General features: G+C 46.0%; 1 protein-coding gene across 1 annotated transcript; it reads left to right on the top strand.

Annotated features, from left to right (window-relative positions):
* The first annotated feature begins 15 nt into the window (after nucleotides 1-15).
* Nucleotides 16-19,364, top strand: ZNF35 (zinc finger protein 35). The gene is made up of 5 exons (XM_081073092.1): nucleotides 16-85; nucleotides 2,040-2,354; nucleotides 3,313-3,457; nucleotides 6,782-16,267; nucleotides 17,692-19,364. Exons 2-4 carry the CDS (start codon nucleotides 2,163-2,165, stop codon nucleotides 8,026-8,028), a joined length of 1,584 nt encoding a protein of 527 aa, XP_080929218.1. The 5' UTR covers nucleotides 16-85; nucleotides 2,040-2,162; the 3' UTR covers nucleotides 8,029-16,267; nucleotides 17,692-19,364.
* The last annotated feature ends 948 nt before the right edge of the window (nucleotides 19,365-20,312 follow it).

A 20,312-nucleotide genomic window follows, 5' to 3' on the forward strand; every position in this document is an offset into this window, starting at 1 on the left:
CGCGCCGGTGGGCGCCGAGGTCCCGGCCTGCGGGCCTTCTGCTCCAAAGCCCGCGAGCTGCGGCCGGGCCTCTCTGCGGCGCGCGGTGAGCCGGGCTGGCGGGGTTGGTTGCGAACGTCGGTGGCGCGGGAGGGGCCATCACAGGGTCGGGCGGGCGTGTCCTCCCTTGGGGGACAGCAGCCCTGTCTGTCCGAGGGTGGCTCCGCGTCCCACCACCTCGGAAACCCGGCTGTCGCCTAGCGGGGGCCTGGCCTCGGGGGAGGTTGGACACGAACCTCCCCACGCCAGGCTTACCCCGAGAACAGGACTGCGTGGGGCCTGGAGGCAGATGAGATGGGTTGTCACATTCGGAGACGGGGAAAGGACATTGAAAGGGAAGTCTTTGATAGGGGCCTCTGTGGTGTCTGGGGCTGGAGGCCGCGTTGAGTTTGATGAGCAGTCTGATGGCAGTACAGTGGCCGGTCTGGCGTATACACAGGTGAAACGAGTGTTCAGGGCCTTCCTACCTGGTGGAAGGCAGCTGACCAAGGAAAGATTAATTCTCCAGAATTAAATTTGTTGCAGAAATGAAAGTATTGCGTTACTCAAGAAATTCAATGTACGATATGCAATAACTTGTCAGTTAGCACTTCAGAAAAAGCTGATGACTTCAGGAGCAGCAAAAAGGGAGTCAGTAAAATTTAGCACTTTTTTTCTAATAAAGCATCTAAAGGGGAATAGAAAATTTTCATGCTCTTCATAATCAACAAGAATGGTAAGATGATTTTATCACAAAGTCTTTAAAACAACAACCAAAACTTGCTGGCTTAGCTATGATAAAGGGGTACTGTTACGTTGGTAACGGTGTGATTTGGTGCGGGCCTTTTAGAAAGCAGTTGGGCAATACGTGTCAACCATAAAATTCTTCAACCAATAATCCTTCTATTCTGTTTACACAGAAAAAATTTAACGTTTATTATTACGAAAGTAACTGGAAACAAAACTTCTTTTACTAAAGCAATTGTTCATAAATAAAGGATGGTTAAGTAAATTATAGGTATCATGTAGAGTACTATGCCAGAATGAGATAGCTCTGTATGTATGTATGAAACATCTTCCTAAGACTGCCAAGACTATTGTGAAATAGAGAAATTGAGTTAAAAAAATAAACAATGCAGATTTCTGAACTGTACATGTGTGATCTAATGTGTATTTTGGAAAAATAAGCAGTATGTGTGAATGTGAAGGTGTACATACATGTATGGAAGTGCAGAGAAAAGACTGATAAGTCGATTGATAGCTATTATTTTGTGTGTAGTACATATTCTATATATTTCTGATCCTTTATCAATGAGAATGACAGTTAATCAGCACCATGGGTTATTGTGTAGCTAGTAAAAATGGTAAGTATAAAGAATGGCAACATGAAACAATCTTTTTATCTTCAGAGTAATACTTGGTTTCAAAAGACATTTGGAAGAAATGGAACATATAAAAATCAAACAAAAAGAACGTCAAAAGTACTTGTAATTACATCACCCAGAGGTAACCACTCCTAACATGTTGATTTCTTGAGATTCTTTTGTTCATTCAATTGTTTAACCTTAGCACTAAAATCTTCTTTTTAAAAAAAGATGATAATTGTGAAAATATGTATCTGCGTAGTTAAAAACAAAAAGTTTAAGTTGTTCTAATTGTCAGTGTGGTTGGAAGTTTTCCCTCAAAAGAGCTATCATATTCCACGATATACAGTGGTTTTCTCTGTGGAGGTGATTTTTCTTAATCATTTTCTGTATTTTTCAAGTTTTTACAATAAAGACACTAATAATCAGGAAAAAGTCAATAGACATTATATAAAGCTGTTTGGAATGTAATTATAATGGGGACAAATTACATGTTTACAGTCCAACCCCTTCCATCCAATGAGGGAGGAGTAGAGCACACCCTGTGCTGCGCTGGCCGCTGCCTAGGCTAGGCGCTGGGGAAAGTGGCCAAGGGACGCAGTGGCATCCAGCCAAACTCCCACTCGGTGCTAACAATGTTTTCTGATTTCTCAGTAGACAATACTCATCCTGGCCCCGGGGAGAAACTCAAGAAGAAACTTTTCAGCTTAAAGATTAGATGGGGCTTGACCTCTGCTGGGCAGCCCCCAGCTGTAGGAGTTCCCCTGCTGAGCAGCGAAGATGACTGCAGATTTGAGAGAAGCCATGGCCTTGGCCCCTTGGGGTCCAGTGACAGTGAAAAAGGAAGAGGAAGAGGAAGAAAACTTCCTAGGTCAGGCATCCAGCCAACAAGTGCACTCTGGGAACATCAAAGTCTGGGCTCCTGGAGAGGGACCCCAGACAGGCCTTGATGTAGCAGAACAGGAGGAAAAGGTAAATAATGGTGTTGGAGGAAGGAGGAGGAGAGGTGAAAATCTCAAGTGGTTTCAGAGGGGACATGGTCTCTCTGCTTGCACATCTGGAGTCTTGTTGGTTAGCTATGGTGCTGAGCTTAGTCCTTTGGAATATGACAAAAGCATCCTCTTTGGATTAAAGTGACATTTAGTACTTTCTATAACCAATGGTTCGCAAACTGCTACACAGAATTACCTGGGGAGCTTTTTATAAAATTGTGATGCCCATGCCATACCCCATTCCAATGAATCATTATCTCGGGGTGGGACCCAGACTTCTGTAGTTCTCAAAACTCTTCAAGTGATTCCATTTAGGATGTGATAAGTCTAACCTGTGCTTCTCAGACTTTAACATGCATAGGAATCATGGGAGTTGGGGGGGGCCCTCTTAAAATACAGATTCTGTTCCAGAAGGTCTGGGGTGTGGTCTGAGATTCTGCATTTCTCACCAGCTCCCAGGTGATCTGCAGACCGCACTGTGAGTGGTGAGCCTGTGCTTTGTACTGTGGTCCTTAATGTTTTCAAACGCTCCCCTCACCACTAGCCAGATGAGGTTCCCCAAAGCCTTTTTGTAATATGATCTTTGATCTTTAGACCTCCGAAAATTTTACTCTGGAAAATGTCCCCCTGTGCTCTCTTAGCCTGTCATGCACCCACTGGCAAGTTAGGTTCGGATGCTAGAGTGGGCAGTGAGGTGAAAGCAAAGCGATGGGCGAGAAGGTGGCCGGCTTGCTGCTGTGCCTGACTCATCTTGGGGATCAGGAAGACTGGCTTCCTTTTCTTTTTTTTAAATTTTCATTTTTTAATGTTTGGGGATTTGGGTTTGTTGGTTTTGTGGCCTCCAGGAATAATTACTTATGTTCTTATCTTCAAAAGCTGACACCCCCCCCCCCCACGACAGTCCCCTTATAAGCCCACCTGTGCCTGCTTGTCTCTAGGGTCAGAATGTGTTCTGGGACATGGCGGTAGTCTTGAAAGCAACGCAGGACGTGCCTGCTGCTTCAGCCCTTGGCAGCTGCTCAACACCAGGGACTGTGGCCAAGACCGAGATACTGGAGGCTCATGGGAACATGACCTCTGCAGGTAAGGTTCAACCCCCTGATTCAGGATTGGACCACTGGGATTTCTCAAAATCTTTTCAGAGAACGGTGTTCTGGTCTCTTAGCTCGAGCAACAGAGAATACTGAGGTGTTCTACGTGTCAGGGAGAGCCAGAAAGAGGAATGCTGAAAGATGCCTGTGCATTTCTCTGGGAAATGGCTTCCTTTGCACACAGTCTCAGAATGCCCGAGAAACACGGGTGAACTCCAAATTCACCTTGTAATCACATTTATTGTTCAGCAGGTTTCATATGTATTCACACATGTAGCTACATGTCCTTGTCATATACTTTGTGTTTATCACAGGTTGCTGAGCCTGCAAGAGAAGCTAGCGAAGGTAGGAAGGCTCACCTTTTGTGGTAATTTTTGTGAAAATGCTCTGGAGATGTTCTGTTTTCATAGGTCTTTGTGCAAAATCTAGAAGATTTTGAGCAGTTGTGTCAGCTGTGATGATGTTCAAAATTGGGTCTTCATGGAGGGTACTAGTGGCTTGTCACCTGTGCTGTAGTTGATCACAATGAGTTTTTATTTATTTCTGTACTTTTCCTAAAGTTACAGTAATCCTATAAGATCCAAAAAAGGAAAAAATACCATCTCAAAGAAGCTGAGGTTAACAGGTCCCAAGTAATTGGCTAATTAATCGCTCAAGTAGGTTGGAGTTTGTGGACACAGAATTGGCCTTGATTCTCTTGGACACTTGCGAACACCCTAACTCTTTATTCCAGTAATGAAATTGTTAAATAACCTCTTTCTTTTTCTTTTTTTTTTTATATTGGGGAGCAGTGTGTTTCTCCAGGGCCCATCAGCTCCAAGTCATTGTCCTTCAATCTAGTTGCAGGAGGCGCAGCCCACCATCCCGTGTGGGAATTGAACCAGCAACCCTGTTGTTCAGAGCTCATGTTCTAACCAACTGAGCCACCCGGCCGCCCCTAAATAACCTCTTATATTAAGACCCTTTAGGTTACGATTGTCCCCGGTTCTGTAATAATTTTAACATAAACAGAACAGAAGGAATTGTTTCTGTTATGGGACCTAATTGATTCAGTAGTACCCATTGGTCTTCATCTTTCATGTCTTTCTAATATTCTAATCCTCACAGTAAAGAAGGTGGGAGTGAGGTCGGGAGGGAGTGGGGCTATGAACTAGAGTATTCCTGGGCTTTTTCTGTTGGAGAGATGCTTGGTGGGGGTGGGGGCCCCCAGTGTTAGTGGTGGGGAGCTAAAGGATAAGAAGAAGGAGGTGGCAAAAAAGAGAAGGAGACATTAGAAGGGAGAAAAGTAAGGTGAGATGCAGGTGATAAAGAAGAGCAGAGAACATAAATGAGAAGAATGTAATGAAGAAAAGCCGAAGAGACATGAAACTACAAAGAAAAATCAGAATATTTCACACGTTAAAAAAAAAAAAAATTAAACACCAGGAGAGGCGAGTGGTAGAGAAGTGTTAGAGTAGGGGAAAGAAGTACAGGGAAAAAGTACGTAAGACGACAAGAAGATATGAGAGCAGTTAAATTACAGGGAGAAAAAGGGAGTAAATTTAAAAAAACAAAACAAAACAAAAACAAGACATCAGAACAGTAGGAATAGAAATAACCAGAAAAAGATTAACATTTCACATTTTTTTACTGTCACATTCAGGCTCTACTGCATCCAGTACTCAGGCATTTCCTTTCTCCAGCATTGCCTTTTTTATCTGAACGATTGTGATGGAATTTCATGTTAGCGTGGTCTTAGCCAGGCAACCAAACTGGGCTGTTTCCCTGCCCCCCATATTGGGTAGCACCCTGACATCCCTGTCCCACTCAGTCACCTCCTTGGTTCACCCTGGCCTGAGCCGGAAAGGTGTTTTGTGGATGCTGGGTTCCTCCCACCCCAACCCCATTGGCAGTTGCTGCTGAAGCCATGATCACGTCTAAGCTGACACCCGCTGGGGGAAGACCCCCTCTCCTGCAGGCCTGCCTCTCACCCCTGCTGACTTTCATTCCACTTCTTATTTGAGTACGTTTCCTGAGCTTGATTTAATTCATGCTTTGTAAGGGTTCCCTCTACCAACACTGATGGAAAGCAACACTGGCCACATGGGCGCACATGGCAGTGTCAAGGGTGGTGGGGGTGGATAGGAAACAGACACGAACTGTGAAGTTACTGCCTGCAGGACCCCTTTCTGACACTTATTTGGGTTCTGAGGCAAAGTAGAGCAGCTACAGTTTCAAAACTTCAGGAAGTTTCAAAACTTCCTGACTAGTCAGTTTCAAAACTTCGGGAAGTTTTGGTGTGCTCATATTGTTTGGCATTGTGGAGCAGGCTACGCCGTGTCTCACCCTTAACTCAAAAAGGTCAGCGTTTCCTCGATACAAGAGGTAAGGTGTTGACTCTGTTCACATTCTTCTTTAGTCCCCTCTAGTGTTGCCATCTATCACCTTAGCCACTCCCATCCCCTGAGGTTCATTCCTGGCTCCTGGCACTGTGACCCAAAGCCCACTGGCCAGGCTGAAAGTCACTGCAGACACTCACAGAACCACTTACTGTGCTCCATGGCTGCTCTCAGCAATTGACAGAGAAACTCAGTTAATCATCTCATGGTCTTATGAGGTAGATACTATTATTGTCCCTGTTTTAGAGATAAGGAAACTGAGGCACAGAGAAGTTAAGTTCCTAGTCCAAACTCATGCAGCTGGTAAGTGCAGAGCAGGTATTTGAAACCAGGCAGACTGGCTCCAGAATTCATGTTCTTAACCTCTCTGCTACACAGCCTCCTGATGTTTTGCATGCTTTTGGCCACTGTGGTCCTTTCTGTCCATGCATAGCCTCTCTTTGCTATCCAGCATCCTCATGCACAAAAGCCTGAGTTGCCTAGATTTTTGTTTACAGGTAGGGAATCTCTCTAATTAACTGGTGGGTTGTAAGTTAATCCACCCTAAGTGCCTATGGTAAGCGGCAAGCCTGGGGAGAGACTGGTGTCCTCCATAACCAGTCTTAATTGCGAGATCAGTCATCACACAGTCAGGAGGAGACTTGTCTGGAGACACCTTTCCTGGCATGAGCAGGTGGGTTAAGTGTCTAATGAAGTTAAGTGGAATGGAAGTTCTAGAAAGATCATGAGTCAGTGGATCCTGCAGTAGGCGTGGGGGAGGTCACAGACAGGCAGAAGGACCCACAGAAGAGAGGTGAAATGGGAGGGGTTTCTTTTCTCTGACTGAGCCATTTTACAGATGCTGAAGTCACATACTTCCTGACTCTTGTTATTTCATGATCCTATTCGTTTTCTAGGTCAGAAGACGCTAACAGTGTATTTTCTATTTGTTGTCTCAGCTGCTGAAACCAAGATCCCACAGTTGTTGGTTCCTAAAACTGAGATATGTGATGAAGCAGAAGAACCCTTCATGATACTAGGCAGAATCCAGAAAGCTGACCCTCAAGGATCTGAGTTAGGAGAAGCCTGTGAAAAGGGGACCCTGTTAAAGAGGCCGAGAATTAAGAAGGAAAAGAAAGACTTCAGACAAGTGACAGTGAAGGATTATCATGTACCTGAAAGTTTCAAAGAAGAGGAAGACCAGAAGTATCAGACATTTGGGGAAAGAGACAGCCTTAGTTCTGGCCCTGTTAAAAATCAGAAAAGCCAGCCTGGGCAGAAGCCTTTTACATGCAGTGTGTGTGGGAAAGGTTTTAGTCAGAGTGCTAACCTCGTAGTGCATCAGCGGATCCACACTGGCGAGAAACCCTTTGAATGTCGTGAGTGTGGGAAGGCCTTCATTCAGAGCGCAAACCTTGTAGTGCATCAGCGGATCCACACTGGCCAGAAACCCTACGTTTGTTCAAAATGTGGGAAAGCCTTCACTCAGAGTTCAAATCTGACTGTCCATCAAAAAATCCACTCCTTAGAGAAAACGTTTAAGTGCAGTGAATGTGAGAAAGCCTTCAGTTATAGCTCACAGCTTGCCCGGCACCAGAAAGTACACATTACAGAGAAATGCTACGAATGTAACGAATGTGGGAAGACATTTACTCGAAGCTCAAACCTCATTGTACACCAGAGGATCCACACCGGGGAGAAGCCCTTTGCCTGTAACGACTGTGGCAAAGCCTTCACCCAGAGCGCAAACCTTATTGTGCATCAGCGAAGCCATACTGGTGAGAAGCCATATGAGTGTAAAGAGTGTGGGAAGGCCTTCAGCTGTTTTTCACACCTCATCGTGCACCAGAGAATTCACACTGCAGAGAAACCTTATGACTGCAGCGAGTGTGGAAAAGCCTTCAGCCAGCTCTCTTGCCTTATTGTGCACCAGAGGATTCACAGCGGGGATCTTCCTTACGTGTGTAATGAGTGTGGGAAGGCCTTCACCTGCAGCTCGTACCTGCTCATTCATCAGCGAATCCATAATGGGGAGAAACCTTACACGTGCAGTGAGTGTGGCAAGGCCTTCAGGCAGAGGTCGAGCCTCACTGTGCACCAGAGAACCCACACTGGGGAGAAGCCCTACGAATGTGAGAGGTGTGGTGCTGCTTTCATTTCAAACTCACACCTCATGCGCCACCACCGGACCCACCTTGTTGAGTAACAAGCCGAGGAAGAGGAAGGCCTTCAGGCATTGGTCGTGCCTACTGCCCCTCTAACGTACACCTCTGTGCTTCCTCCTTTGTAAAAGTGACGCCTGCTATGTCCTTAAAATGAACAGTTTTCGGGAGTGCAGCACAAAATACAAGCGTTTCAGAGGCTAATTTAAAGAAAATGAAAACTAAGCACTTAAAGGCAAGGGCTTTGTTTTTAACTACCCTAAGTGGTCACATTGTCTGAAATAGAATGTGGCTTTCTTAGAAATGGGTCATACAAAGCTAAGTGATAAAGGTCCCATTTGGGGAAAGGTATTTTTAAATTTTTTTCCCCCCTTTTTCCACCTCCCCACTCCACTCCGGTCCAAGCCGTAGTTTCTCAGCCTGGTTGTGTAGAACACAGCTCCCTGGCCCATGCTGGTATTATGAGCCTTGCACTCCCCTGGCTGAGGCAGTTGATTGCTGGTTGGCTGCTCACAGAAGCTCACGGCCGGCTGTTGGCCGCTCACGCTAGCTGCCGGCCACTCACACTGGCCACCGTAGCCCATGGCAGCCCAGCTTCAGAGAGAACTGTTGTTCACAATCTTAGCTGTAGAAGGCGCAGCTCCCTGGCCCATGTGGGAATCGAACTGGCGACCTCAGCGTCAGGAGCATGGTGCTCCAAGCACCTGAACCACCTGGCTGGTCTCTAAATTTTGTTGTTCAAAACTGGTAATTCCTTGAGCAGCAGGCAGGTTACTGGTATAGGTCTGCCTGATGAAATTTGGGAGATTTGAACCTTGTGTCCTAGTATTTTGGGTTAAGCAGTGACCAGTAAAGGAAACCACGCAAGGTCGCAATTCCCCAACTCATCTATGAATATTTATCATCTTTCCATTACCTAGGTCATTCAAAAAGCATTTTGTTAAACCTGATAACCATTTACTGCTCCTAAAATGGACAGAAGTAGGAAACAGCTGTCTCCCTCATTGTCTATACCTCATGAACCTTGGTGTGGTAAAGCCCTGGGGACTTCAGACGAGCCTCGTGACCATTCCCCAGTCTAGATGGCCAAGCACTTGAGGACTAATGGAGACCACACACTGGGGCTGCCAAGTGCTGCCGGGCTGTGTTCGTTTGCTAAGATCAGCAACTCTCCAAGTACCATAAGCCCAGTTCCTGCTGCATTCCATTTGAGTGAGATGCCCCTAACCGCCCCCTTCCCCGACAGGGGAGTCCGTACAGCTCGCCTAGAGGTTTTCTCGGCTCTCATTCTGCCTAGGCCCAGCCAGCGGGCTCAGTGTGTCAGTCTCACTTTCTGGATGGTCTTTAGAAGACAGAATGGAGCCCTCCTCATTCTGTGATGACCAAAGAGGGAAAGAAAGGGACAGGGAGAAGGCAGAGTGAGATTCCTAAGATCTTAATTTGTTTTTTTTTGAGAAATTCAAAGGTATTGGAATATGAAAACTTTTAGAAGGATGAAGAAACTGGCTAAGGTAAGATACCTTTGTTACCATTGAGCCTTTACTCCTGGAAAATTATTTATAAAACTATGCAATAGGTAGAGTTATGTAATAATATTGCCTTGTATTTATATAGAACTTTATTCTTTGTGTACCCACATGTATGAAATCATGACACCCAGTACTTAGCTCATGCTTTCATGTAGATCCTGACCTTTATAACATTGAAAGAGGTGTTTGCCACATTCACCTGAGAGTGGTCATTTAAAGCAAGGCTGTGTAACAAGTGACAGAGCCTGTATTGAAATCCAAGAACCTAAATCCAGATTCTCTTTGTTCTGCCATGCTGCTTGTCTAACCACCTGTAATCCCCGCCCAGATCTGTGGAGAGCCTGAGATGGGGTATGTACTCTCATTTTCAGATATGGAAGCTGAGGTGACAGATTTTGGGGTGTGCCTTAGGCAGTGTGACCAGCAAGCAGCAAATCTGAGACTGGAATTTAAGTCTGATTTCTGGGTCTGTCCACCACCATCCCCTCAGCACACAAGAGCATTTATCATAAATGTCGTACCTGATAATACGCAGTTTGGTACAGCTCTCAGGCAGAAGTCCCATGCGTTTATTCTTTCATTTCTACAAGACTAAATATTAATCAACAGTGTTTTGTAGTTTACAGAGCACTTTCACATGCAGAAGACAGACACACAAGAAAGCTTATGAATTTCCTCTTTTTCCCCTTCAACTGTTGTCTTTCATCAAAGCATGTGCAACTTCTTTTCCCAGTTTCACTCTAAATCATAAGGACACAAACACAAGAAATCAGTGGGATTCAAAAGTAAGAATCAAAAATGCTCATGCCCTCACTGACCCAACGGTGCCTGTTCCTGTCCCCCTGTGTGCGGGTGGAGAGACCCAGAGATAACACCACACGTCTCTGCTGGGAGTAGGAACACTTAGAATGTAGGGGTTTTCCCTGCATTATCAGGAAGCTGAAAAGAGAGGGAGAGCAGATCTGAAGGTTTGGGGTAAATCTGTGACCTTGACCATGAGGCCAACCGTGTATGTTCCTGAAAGTTACCAACTGAGATTTATGAGCATTAAGACAGTTAAACTGTTTTAGCTTCACATTGTATGTTCATTCTCAGTGTTGAATATCCAATCATGGGTGATTGTAATTTGCTGGCTAAAGACTTCCATTCATAGGTAGTTCAGAAAAGCTACCCAGGTGATTGTGATATAAAGCTAGGTTGGAGAATCAGTGACCCAACCCTGCAGTAAAGCAGTGGTTTTCAACCTTGGCTGCATGTCAGAATCACCTAGGGCTCTTTGAAAGTTTTTTTCTATTCCCCAGGCCTCAGTATTTTTTAAACTCTGGAGGGGATCCAATGTGCAACCAAGGTAATAAGCCCCTGCAGTGAAATAAAGCCTGCAGGGCAAGAATATGTGTGATCAGAGAGGGAGGGGGTGTAAGGGTCTACGCATCTACGGTTCCAGCAAAACAGGACGCTAACTACAGGGACTTCCCTGGGGGTTCTGTGCCTCTGCCAACCCTTGGCTGTTAAGACTCTGTGACCTAACTTATTTGTATTTTAAGTGACTGTATCAAATATTTATGTGAGCAAACCGTTTTACATAGCATGCATTTGTGTTCCTCATTCAACAAAGTGACTTTACATTTCTGCTTGTGTTTCTCATCTCCAGATCTGGAATTCCACAAACCTGCACCCAGGGTCAGGACCCCGGTCCTGCACAAATCATGTGAGCCTAGTGGATGATCAGATCACATTCTTCCCCAACTAATAACTTTCCCTCCCAATTCAATTCCAGCCCTCAAAATGAATAACTACCCATCGCTTTCTATACAGTTTCTGACAACAAGTGTCTGCCCCTTGTTCAGAGTTGGCTTCGGTTCTCCTTTTCCTTAGGGTGATCTCTCCTTTGGCTGGTCTTGCTAGAAGTGGATGGGAGCTTTGAAGCCCTGTTTTCGTAAGTTGCCAAGAGCTGTCAGTCAGGCCAGGCCTAGGGGTGGTCATTTACATGATTTACTAAGCTCTTCTTAGTCTCTTTCCAACCTTCTCTCTTCCTACGCACCTTTTATTGTACCCTCGAGGCACATGCTTGCTCGTCTGTGTGCCTTTGCTCCCACAGTCTTAGGGGCCTGGAATCACTCCCTGCCACTCCCCATCCAGCTCCCACCTCCTTAGCTTAACCTTTGATTTCTTGTGAGATTTGGTTCAAGCCCCATCCCTGGGAAACTCTGACTGCCTGATGGCCGAGGGCGTATTTAGAAGTATATTTAGAAATACAGAAGAGCACGACATATGTATCCAGAGTTTTACTTCATGCTTTAAAGTGAAAAACAATCTGGATTCAAAATTGTGTATATAGTACAGTTCTCATGTTGTTACATATGCTATATACTATTAAAAAGTATATAGATAAATTACCTGAAGGAAATACAAGAAAATGTTGTAAGTGGTTAAGTGACTTGGTCACTAGATGGTAAAATGCAGAGTTCAGGCTCAAATCCAGGTCCCGTGGATAATAGAACTATGGATGGTTAAAGAGGTTTTTTCTTTTTTAAGTAATTACCATATTTCCTATAAGGAGCAAGAATTTTATAATTAGGAAAAAATAAATTATTTATTATATTTACATACTTAGTTTTTCTTGTATTAACTATAAACAGTATCTCAGTTCTTCCTTTTGTAAGACGTGGGGTGCACCCTGCCCTTTCTCCTTCCTTTTTCCACATCTCTGCCTCTGACAAAGTCAAGTCTGGTCATTATTGAATTCTGTTCTGTAATCATAGTTGGTCTTTTATGCTTTGTTTATTGATTGGTTCTACAAGTTGAAAATAAACAGCGTCGTTGTTGTGACCGTGTAAATGTTCACTGCAGATCTGAGTAGCTGACTGTGATTATTCCTTTTCGGAACAGCATTTTGTTCTCACTGGAGGTTCTAGTTGCCTTTCTTCCCCCTTGTCCTGGTTGCTTATTTCACATCCTCAGTTATTTTCAAGTTCCGCATCCAATTACTCGAGCTCCTTTTTCCTCTGTGTCTCCCTTCCTGAGACCTCCAGCCTCCGGCTCTAGTCTGTCCTTGGTGGTCTTTCTGCCTACTGTTCTGTTGTCACACTGCGCTCTGTTATGTCCTGAATTCCACATCTTCCTCTTTCTTCATTTATTCCTTCATTTTGCTACAGCACATCTTCAAGTCACTTGGCAAGAAAGAGTATGTGGAAGGCTAAGTTGTTGAGTGCTTACATATCAAAAACTCTGCCCTCACACTGGATTGGTACTTTGACTGGCTCTGGAATTCTAGACTGAAAAATTTCCCCAGCAGTTTGGGATGTCTGATTCTAGTTGGATTCTTATTTTTATGACAATCAATAAGTAGTATTAGTATGTACATTACTGTGATCTGTTCCCCTACCCTCAGGGCCAGAAGATTTTAAAGTCTCCTCTTTATCCCTGGCATACTCAATTCCCTAATGTACTCAGTGGAATTTCTCAATTTAGTGACTCAGGTACTTGTACTCTTGGAAATTTTCTTGTGTTATTTACGTGACAATTTCCCCTTTTGATATTTTTTTTTTTCTGTTCTCTTTCTGGAATTCCTGTCAATCAAATGTTGGACCTTCTGGATTGATCCTCAACTACTTTATTATTTGCATTTCCTTGTGCCATTTTCTGGGAGAGTATCTTGATTGCTTTTCAACCTTTCTAGTGATTTTTTGGGGGGAGCAGGGTGGTAATTAATTTAATTTCTAAGAACCTTGTTTCCTGTTCCTTTTTTTGTAGCATACTATTCTCATTTTAGAGATACCTCTCAAATCTAAGTATCTAATTAAAAGAGTTGTCTTAAAAGTCTCTTCTGTCACCTAAATTATATCACCCCCCTATGCCGCTGCCCCTGAGTCCTTTTTCCTCTTTGTTTACTTTCACTGGAGACTTCTCTCGGATGTGTTGTGATTCTTACAGACTTAGATTTGTATGTACGTATTGAAAGCCCAAATGAGACCTCTGTATGGGAGTGGGATTTGTCTAGTAAAAGGCTTCCATCTAAAATGATTCATAGAGAGCAAGCTATTTCTCTGGAAACCTCTAAATGCCAGAACTCAGAGACCTTTGGTCTGGTGCGCTGATATTTCTTTAGCAAAAAATCCTCTGATGTTTTTGTCTTGGGATTGCTTCCCTAGGAGTGGGAGAGAAAGGAGTCGTTGGTTAGTACAGACTCCGGTTAGTGCCCTTAGTTTGAGGCCCACCTCTGCCTGCCTCTCACTCTTCATTGTACCTGAGTTTCCCAGTGCCAAGTCGGTCTGAGGTTTGGCAGGGTAGCCCAGCCACCTCCTTCCATTGTATTGCCCTCAGCAAGTGTTCTAAGCTGTTATTCCCTCTATCCAACTTTCTCAGTTTTCACCTCATTCCTTTTCCATCTTCTAGGAATTTTTTCCCCTTATCCTATTATTCTTTATACATTTTAAACCATATTAACCCATTTTCATTTTAGGGAAAGCTCAACCATTTTAAAAAGAATCTTGATATGCTCTGATACAGTAATACCACTTTTAGAAAGCTATCCTAAAGATGAGTATTTTGACAATGATTAATGTATTTGTCAATGTTATTTTACATTGGAAATAACCGAAATGACTAACAATAGGGAAATGATTGAATTACAATATGATGGAATATTATGTAACCACTAAAAATCATATTTTAAAGATTTAGTGAGATGATAAATGTTCAAAATATTAAACGAAATAATGCAAAACTACAAAATTAAATGGTATGTACAGAGAGCCCAGTTTTCTTAAATGTACATGCACAGAAAAGACTGGAAGGAAATAATAAGTACATCTGGTATTAGCAGTGGTTAAAGTTTTCTTCATTGTCTACATTTTCTACTATGAGCCTGAATCTCGTATGGTCAGGAGGGGGACAGTTAATAAAAGAGAAAGATTGTGGCTTGTGCAAAGTGGTGAGACGTTTTTGTGAAGTGTGGAATGGGTGGGGGGAGCAGTAGAATAAGGGACCAGAGAAAAAGTGTGCAGTTTCCAAGGAACTAACACCAGGCGAAGGAGTTCAGTGCAGAATACGTGTAACCCCAGTGTTGGCGCCGTACAGTTGTGGCTGGAGCCTGGAGGCTAGGCTGGTGAGGGGAGAAAGAAATCCTGGAGACCACAGACAGCTTTTGTCATTGTCCAAGAGAGACCATGGGCTTCTGTCCCCGTCAGTCAGTGGCAGGGAGGCAGAGAAGGGACAGATAGAAGGAGCAGGTCTTAGGGGCAAGGGACAAAATTCCAAAGACAGAAATCCAAGCCTCCACACCCTGGGGAGACATGATGTGTGGGGCCTGGCCCAGGCTTGAGAGGCCCTGGTTTCCTTGGGCCTTTCCTAGACCACCCTGCGTACTCAGTGACTCACATCTGTGGTGTTGGGAAGAGGCCGGGAGGCAACCCAAGCCCTAGCTGGCCAATTGGAAGGTTTTAACCGCCCCATTAGTTGAGCAGGTCCCGTGTGCTGGGCACCGCGCTAAATGCCAAATGTTCTTTATCTTATTTAACCCTCACCTCAGGAGGGAAGTTCTCATCCCATTTTCAAAGCCAGTAAAAACAGGATTAGAATAACTCAGGCCAAAGCCTGTGTCTCTTCTCCCAAGCTACTTCCTCAGTGTGCCTCTGGGTACCCCTCTCATCTAACAGTTGGGGTACAAAAACAAACTGAAGAGTAAGTCTCCCTCCAAGGCCAGAGCACCCCGTTAGGAGGACCCCAGCGAGAACCGTGGTAAAATTATTAATAGCCCTTCCAGAGATAGCCCACGCATTTATAATCTTATGTATCCCCCCGCCCAACCCCCCCCCCATTGGGACTTAGGACACACACTGATACTCCTTGCTTTTTCACTTCTGTCTCGGAGATGGTTCTATTTTAGCCTATGAGATCTACCTCATTTTTTTTTATTTTCACTGCTGTTGTCCATTATGTGGGATGTACCGTGATTCATGTAGTGAGTGCCCTGTTGCTGGGCACGTAGGTTCTTTTCTATCTTTTGCTAATACAAACAAGGCCATGCTGAATATCCCGGCACACTCTCCTCGGGATATGTACAACTTTGTCTGCAGGATAAATTGATAAATCCAAGGGTAAGTGCATTTGATATTCTGATAGAAATTGCAAATGTAGTTCCCAGTGTGTGTATGAAAATAACAATTTCCCTGAATCCTCTATAAAACTGGTTTTCTGATGTGATAAATGAAAAACGCTCTCATGTTTTGCATTCAGTTATGAGTGAAATTGGCTATTGTACCTCGTGTTTAAAAGCCATGTGTATTTTGTGTGTGTGTGTGTGTGAATTGCTTGTTCATGTTTAGCAGTTTTTCTGTTGGGTTGGTCCTTTTAAGAATTTATTTGTACAAACTGTAGTAAAGAAAATACTCTTACTGCTATATGTGTTGCAAATATTTTCCCCAGTTTACAATTTGTCCTTTTTACTTTTGCTGTTCAGAAATTTACGATTTAATGTCAAATCAAAAATTTCCCCTCTTCAAGACTATGCATGCTGCCATGATTTCGTCTAGTCCTTTGAGATAGGTCAGTTTGAAATTCATTTTGGGGTAAAGACCGAGTTGGGTCTTGGCTGCGCCTCCTGCCCCTTTTCCTCCGGGGTCCAGCAGGAGGAACTGAACGGGACGCCCACCAAGATGAAGATAGACTCCCGGCTGCCTAGACCTCCCAGCATGCACCTGCAGCCGGTTTCTTCACCTGGACAGGCTCACTGAGCCGCACCCAGGCGCCGAAGGTAGTGGTGCTTCCTCCTCGGGTTGGGTGAGCTAAGGGGCCAGGTTGGGTTAGGGCCTGTGTGGGGACCCAGGGGATAGGGTAGCTGGCAGAGGAAGAGGGAAGAGCCCGAAGTGGGAAGGTGTGCTGGGAACAGAGGAGGAGAGGGCCATGGCCTGGAGCAATGGATGGGGAGGACGACGCTGTAGTCCAGCACTGGGAGAGGACGTGTTGGGAGGGAAAGCGAAGGAGAGGCTGCAACACGGGAGGGGAGTGAGGGAAGTGTTGGGCCTGAGGCCAGGGTCGGCCAGGGAAAATCGCCAGTGGGGATGGGGAAGAGCGCAGACATGGCGGAGGGGTGGTACGCAGGGAAAGGGGTGAGATGGGGTGTGTGTTTTGGGTGGGGGTTGGAAAGGAGGGGCTCACACCTGGGCAGTGGTATCTTCCAAGACCCTGAGACCCTGGTCCTACCCAGCTGATTTCTCTGGCCCACGTCGTACAATGAGATGATTGGACCTCATGGTGGGGAAGAGGGCATTCTACGCTGGCCCAGCCTCACCAACAACCTAGGACAAATCCCTAACCCCCCTGAACAGTCCCACCTTCCTGCCTCCACCCTGGGTGTAAGGCTGGGATGAAGTGAGGGCTTTGAAATGGCTTTATCGCCATTAAAAAGCTGTCAGGTTGCACAGGCTCGCCATGTTCCTGCTGGAGGACAGTGTGGACATAGAATAAAAATGAGGCCTTACTTGGGAAACTTAACTTTCACAGTTGATCACGGGCACCGTTCCCTCTGACTGCCTTACATCTGGTTGTCAATGGGAGTTGCTGTGAGCAGCCATTCCTTTTTGTCCCCTGATGGTGGTGGGCCTTGAACTGGGCAGAGACTGGAGCCAGCAAAGGTTTCAGCTTAGCACAGTCCTTCCCATAGCACTGGGCTGGATTCCCCACCTCTGCTGTTGGAAGAGCTATGCCAATTTACCCAAAGCTTAGAGAGTAATAAGCAGAGGCGTTGGCTGATGAGAGGATGGGAAACAGGTCAGAGAGTGGAGATACGAAGACAGAACTGAGGTCCCAAAAAGCAGAATCTGTCCAGAATCCAAGAAACTACCATGTTGAAGAAGGAGCCAGATAGTTCTGTGACCCCGAGGTCAGAATAAGCCGCAAGGCGATGTCTCAGGAAGTAAGAGTCTCTGGCAAGGTCTGGACCTGAGTCAGGAGCATGATGCATGGTCCCTGATCCCAGAATGGCTTCCAGAAGCTAAGGTGGGCTGGAGCACATTTCCTTCCTTCCATCCTGGGTACCACTGGGTCTTTGCAACAATGGGTGCCCATTGTTGTGAGCTGTGTTCATAGGGGGTCCCAAGGCTGGCCTGGCCTCCTTCAGTAGCCGATGACCCTCAGATGGGCCAAGTCTCTAGGGAACAATGTTTACTGTCCCTTCAGGTAATACTGCATGAGTCTGAAGAGCCACCATCAGGAACACATCAGGCTTTCCTCTGCCATCACTTGGTGTTGCATGAGAATGAAATACACACAAATAAGGACAAGACCTGTGAGCCTGAAGGAGGGCCAGCACCTGGCCTTGGGAACACCTCCAGCAGGGCTGAGGGGCATTTCGCATTGCAGCATGGTGGGTCACAACAGAAGGTGAGAGTTGGGAAGATGGGCTGGCCCCAGGAGAGGGTGGTCAGAGCACTAGGGGTGCTGGGGTAGGGATGGGACTCATCTTCCAGCCCTCTCAGAAGCTATTGTCCGATCATGGGCCCTTAGATGTGTGAGCCTAGATGCACTGGGCTTATTTCTTACTAACTCAGTGTCCAAGTGGTCAGCTGCTGCCAAGCACCAGGCATCCGTGGCAGGACAGGTCTGTAACCAGTGCTGTAGTATTGCTGTGATCATTCCCAGACTGAGCTCCCCATCCAACAGGTGAAGGTGTGCTCTTTGGGAGTGATGCTTCCATGAGTGTACGGAACCAGTATCCCCCCCTTAGAGATGACTCTTCAGTATACGCCTTTTTTGTCTTCCGGTCCCAGACCTTGCCTTGTACTTACTGTGGGTTGTCCCCACTGCCCACCAGCCAAAAGAAGTTAGGGCCAGCAGTTTGACCCTCTTTAGCTTCCTCTCTCAAGGCCAACTGTGGAGTTCTCTCCAACATTTCTTTTGAGGTGTCAGACCCAGCCTAGCAATAACAGCACGAGATCTGGGATGAGAAAGTCACCCTGAGAGCAGGGCCAAGACCTAACTCTGACTTCAGCCCTCCGAGGCCACCTGCTGCCTGGGACCCATCTGGTTCCTGTCCCGAGGGCCAGTGCTGGGGAAGTGCTGCTGGGGCTGAAGCGAGGGACATAGGTAAGCCTGAAGGCTAAGTAAGGCTGCTTTCCACTGGCCTTGGCCTCCACCCTTCTGACATATGGGTGATAGCAGAGTGGGCCTCTTGGAACCCAGGTTTCTGTGCCTTGCCTTCCCCCATGGCTTCTAGACAGGGTCCTTGTGTCTCAGGAAAGGCTATTTACCTCCTGGTTCGTTGGCAAATTACCTCTTGGAGAAGCACACCAACATGCCAAGCTGTCGGTGGATGGAGGCACCAGAGCAAATGTGGCCCACAGCTCTGTGAGCTGACCCAGCTCCAGATTCCAGGCCAGACTGGAGGCCACAAGAGTTCTGCAGCCCATCACAGCACCATCATTTCACGTTGATTAGTCAGGTTGCTTTCCTGGGCTACCATCCCAAATTCTTTCTAAGGCATCCACAGTGAGACCTGCTCGTATCTCTTAAGAACTGTCCAGCAGGGGGCGCAAGACCAACACCTGGCCGAACCGGCTGGTGGCAAGACGCAGAGGACAATGGAAAGTTCCGACTCGGGTAGAGCACGGAGACTGGCATTTGAGCCCAACCTTGAAGTTGGGGTAGGATTTCGAAACCTGTCGGGGAGAGTTGTGCCTAAGAGGATGTGTCTGGAAAGCCAGGAGCATGTGGGCGTACAGTGTATGGTGGATGCTGGAAGTGCTTGTACCGTGCGGGTTGGAGGGTCCAGGAATCCCAAGCCCTTTCAGCGCTGGCTCCTTTTGTAGTGTGAAAGGTTTATGAATAAAGAAAATGTCTGTGCTTCCATTGTCACTAAGCAGTGTTTGGCTGGAAACACCAACGTGGCCTAACCTAGTAAATAGAACACAGTCCAGTGTTCAGATGCCCTGGTTGCCAGTCATATCGGTCACTTTGACGGTTACAGTCTTACTCAGGTCTCTGTCCAAGGCAACGGGCAGTTTTACACAGATGCCAAGTCTCATGCCAGCTAGAGTCAAGGAGCTGCACAGCCCATTTGTGCAAGCACACCACACTGGCTGTTGCTTTCATGAATGCCCGGGTGGCTGTACTCACACCACGCCTCTGCTTAGTAAAAGACATTTGTATTGGATTGGTGCAAAAGTAATTGTGGTTTTTGCAGTTATTTTTAACCTTTTCAACCACAATTATTTTTTTTCCAACCTAATAATAGGAGCAAGCACCCTGGTTCTTGCCCAAAATAGTAAGGGGGAAGTGCTTTGCAAGAAAGAAGGATTTTTCTTATACTTTGGATGGTCCTTGAAATTCCAACTGCTTGTCTACCACACAGTTTGAGCCAACAGTCAAAGTTCTGGGGCTCTGAGAGACTGACTCCTGTCCAGCTGGTTTTCCACAGGTGCCATGTGGGGTTGTAAAGTTTAGGCCTAGAGGACAGCTGGTAGGGTCAGGATGGGAAGGGGGTGCCATGTTGCTTTTAATCCCCATGGCTAGGAGAGTCTGCAACAATGAGAAGGGTTGGTGTTCTCCCTTCATTTCCTATTAGCAACTGGACGTAGTGTGATTAAGTAACCTACCCATATTCCACAGCAGGCAGACGGCAGAGCTGAGCCCAGAACATGGGTCTCCTCCCTCCTGTGTTTCTGTACAGCAACACCCTCAAACCTCCATCATTTGGCTGTTCTCACTCACCAATACCCTCAGGCTTCCTGGCACCTTCACCCATTGCCAGGTCTGCTCCCTGCCTCAGTGTCAGGTAGGGGCTGTTTCACCAACAGCCTCAG

The sequence above is a fragment of the Rhinolophus hipposideros genome (genome assembly GCF_964194185.1).
Source record: "Rhinolophus hipposideros genome assembly, chromosome: 14".
Lineage (NCBI taxonomy): Eukaryota > Metazoa > Chordata > Mammalia > Chiroptera > Rhinolophidae > Rhinolophus > Rhinolophus hipposideros.

Excerpts from the sequence above, each read along its gene's own strand:
- ZNF35 (XM_081073092.1), top strand. The coding sequence starts at position 2,163 with ATGACTGCAGATTTGAGAGAAGCCATGGCCTTGGCCCCTTGGGGTCCA. Across the intron at positions 2,355-3,312 it reads TAGCAGAACAGGAGGAAAAG|GGTCAGAATGTGTTCTGGGA; the intron begins GTAAATAATGGT and ends GCTTGTCTCTAG. Across the intron at positions 3,458-6,781 it reads TGGGAACATGACCTCTGCAG|CTGCTGAAACCAAGATCCCA; the intron begins GTAAGGTTCAAC and ends TTGTTGTCTCAG.